The sequence below is a fragment of the Drosophila guanche genome, unplaced genomic scaffold (genome assembly GCF_900245975.1).
Source record: "Drosophila guanche unplaced genomic scaffold, DGUA_6, whole genome shotgun sequence".
NCBI lineage: Eukaryota > Metazoa > Arthropoda > Insecta > Diptera > Drosophilidae > Drosophila > Drosophila guanche.
The window spans coordinates 2,178,948-2,181,629 of record NW_022995755.1 but is presented as its reverse complement, the minus strand read 5'-3'; the positions used below and the strand labels follow the sequence as shown (position 1 = coordinate 2,181,629).

At 43.9% G+C, this 2,682-nt stretch overlaps 2 protein-coding genes across 2 annotated transcripts in view; one reads left to right on the top strand and one right to left on the bottom strand.

Moving 5' to 3' along the window:
- The window catches only part of LOC117589533, a 54,151-nt gene that overhangs the window by 33,953 nt on the left and 17,516 nt on the right, over positions 1–2,682 (top strand). The gene's annotated exons all lie outside the window — the stretch shown is intronic.
- The window catches only part of LOC117589539, a 14,068-nt gene that overhangs the window by 1,982 nt on the left and 9,404 nt on the right, over positions 1–2,682 (bottom strand). The window contains exon 2 of the mRNA XM_034281533.1: positions 569–763. Coding sequence (XP_034137424.1) covers positions 569–763 — 195 coding nt within the window. The remainder of the gene's footprint in view (positions 1–568; positions 764–2,682) is intronic.

The following is a 2,682-nucleotide window of genomic DNA, read 5'->3' as shown; positions in this document are numbered from 1 at the left end:
GGGGGGGGGGGGGGGGGGGGGGGGGGGGGGAGGCCCGAAAAATAATTTAAAATCTCTCTCGCGCTCGCCACTCTCTTTTTTTCGAGCCTGCTGCTGCTGCTGCTTCTGCTGCTGCTGCTGCTTCTGCTGCTGCTGCTGCTTCTGCTGCTGCTGCTGTTGTGTCGCTCGAAAATGCATTTGCGCTCTTAACTTCCCCGAACAAAAAACTGGGTGGGGGGAATTTCTCTTTTTTGGCAATGGACCCGAGTCCAGAGGCACTGCTCGGTTTAGGTGGTCATGTGCTGTGGCGCATCCTTAATAACCAGACAGGGAGGGGGGGCTATTGATTGACTTGTCACTGACAACAACAAATGGCAGGAGAATACATTCCCTGGAAGGGAGCTATTAAATGGAGGTACTTTCATGGGAGTTGGACACGGCAAGTTCCGAATAAGCAGAGGCACATTTTGGCAAGTGAAAAGTCACCCAGAAGACAGCGCTTTTGTTAGCAAATCTCCACCAAATCCCTTCCTTAAATACCAAACAAAAATCGAAACAAATCCTTCTCAATCCTCTGCAAAAAACTCACCCGGAATGGACTTGCCCAGCTCCAAATACTCCCGCACCGATGGACTCAGAAAGTTCTCTGGTATCTCCGGCAGATCCTTCTCCTGGCTGCCGCTCTCATCGTTCTCCAGATCCTGCTGCGGCTCCGGCTCAAAGTTGACCGGTTCCGGTGCGCGTGGCCGTTTCGCGCGCTTCGATCGAACCGTTTCGTGGCAGTCTGTGTGGAAATACAAGAGCATTCAATCAGAGATCCTAATGGACAAGCTTTAAATGTCTAAAGTTCAAGGTTTTGCCGGGCAGGGAAACAAACATTAAGGCGCTAATGTCAAGTTACGAATAAATATGGGATCCAACCACTCCTAGCCCAGTTTTCGAGTCAGATGGCAGCCAAAGCCAAGTTAACTTTAACCTCAAGCGTGTGTCTGACCCGCTTTTGGCTTTGCCTTTGCTTTTGCTTTTGGTTTTGCTTGTGGCAATTGTGCAACAAATGTTCGTTCTCTCATTCTGTTGCAGTTGCAATTGCTGTTCGTTGCTGACGACAAGTTTCAAGCTGCTGACCTTGCGCGCTTCTTTGGCAGTGCGAAAAGATTTGCTTTAGGAGACTTGAGAGCCGAGCTCGCCGCTGTACCCTTGCAGAGAGGAGGGGATTGCAATTAAAACAGTGAAAATCAATTTGATTCTGTAAGGCAATTCCTTGCTGCTAGATATCTAAATTCTGTAGCAACAATCGCCAGCTGTTCTATAATATTTTCTAACTCAATTTCTCAATCCCCATTCTGTCTGTCATCATGCTTTGCCCTTCAAAGTGAAATAGAAAATTTAATTGTTTGCTTAAATAATAACCAAAATACTACCTAATATTTCAAATATTTTGTAGAATTTCTTTGCTCTGTCCATTATCTTCCGTATGCAGCAAAAGAGTATTCCAAGTTCGTCTCACACTCATCTTAATTTTCTGTTTTAAGCTTTTCCGACTTTGCATATTTCCGTTTTTGGGGCTCTCATTAGCTTGATTTGTTGTTGTACATAAACTTGATTCAGATCTGCTTAACTCCGCTTGTCCGCTTGTCCGCTTGTCCGCTTCCTTCACAGCCAGCAGCCCCCACACGTATCATTTATTATTTTCGCATTGCCTTGGAAATCTTTGTGCATGATGTTTTATTTTTTTTTGTAAGCGAATCTTTTGAATTAACATTTTGCATGCAGCTGGAAGCAGACACTTAAAAACTAGTTCTTAAAATGGTGTTCTATAGTAATTTATTCACATTGGATTCGCAGTTGTCGTTGACTCTGTTTGACCTTAACCTTGTTCCGGCGCTGTCTGTGTGCCCAGTGCTCGGTTTTTTGGTTGCGTAATTGCTTTCAGTGTTGAATTATGGCATCGGTTATGGTTGCCGTTGCTCGTTACAAGGGAAGGGGAGCGGCCTTTCATCTGATATTGATTGTGGCGTGGGCAAGGGAAGGCAATCTCAATGGCAGCTGTGCCAGAGCAGCGCTGGGAAATGACTAATCAAACGGCCAGTTACGATTGTAAGCGAATACTTTTGACAAATTATAATTGATATTTTTTGCAACTGCACAAATAACATTTTCCAACACTTAACATAAATACCTGCAGATGTTCTTGGCAACAAATGAGCCCCATAAAAGTCTGAGAGCAGTCAGTCGTCAACAAATCGTCGCGCAATTATGAAAAATCGTTAAAAACGTGTGCATAAATATTTGGTGGCCTTAACTTTAACTCGAAGTTGACGCAAAATGTATAAAAAATTAAATATCGAATGAAACTTGAAGCCAGCACAATTTTGTTTATTCAATTAGGAAAGTTTTATTCCTGCAATCATGGAAAAGCTCGTTCCATGAGATCTTTCATTGATTTGGTAATCGATATGGAATTGTGATGCACATGTAAATGTGTTTAGATAATAAACAGAAAATAAAACAATTTACATAAGCATTACGTTCGGGGCAGACCAACTAATTATTCGGACCGACACACGCCTCAGAGAGCGCCGAAACCAATTAGGCGGCGTACCCCTCCCACTCCCACTCCCACTCGCAAGTGCAGAAAGCATAAAATTAACAATTAAATTATTAGCGAAGCACACAGCACGCACGTGCACACACACAGGGGGG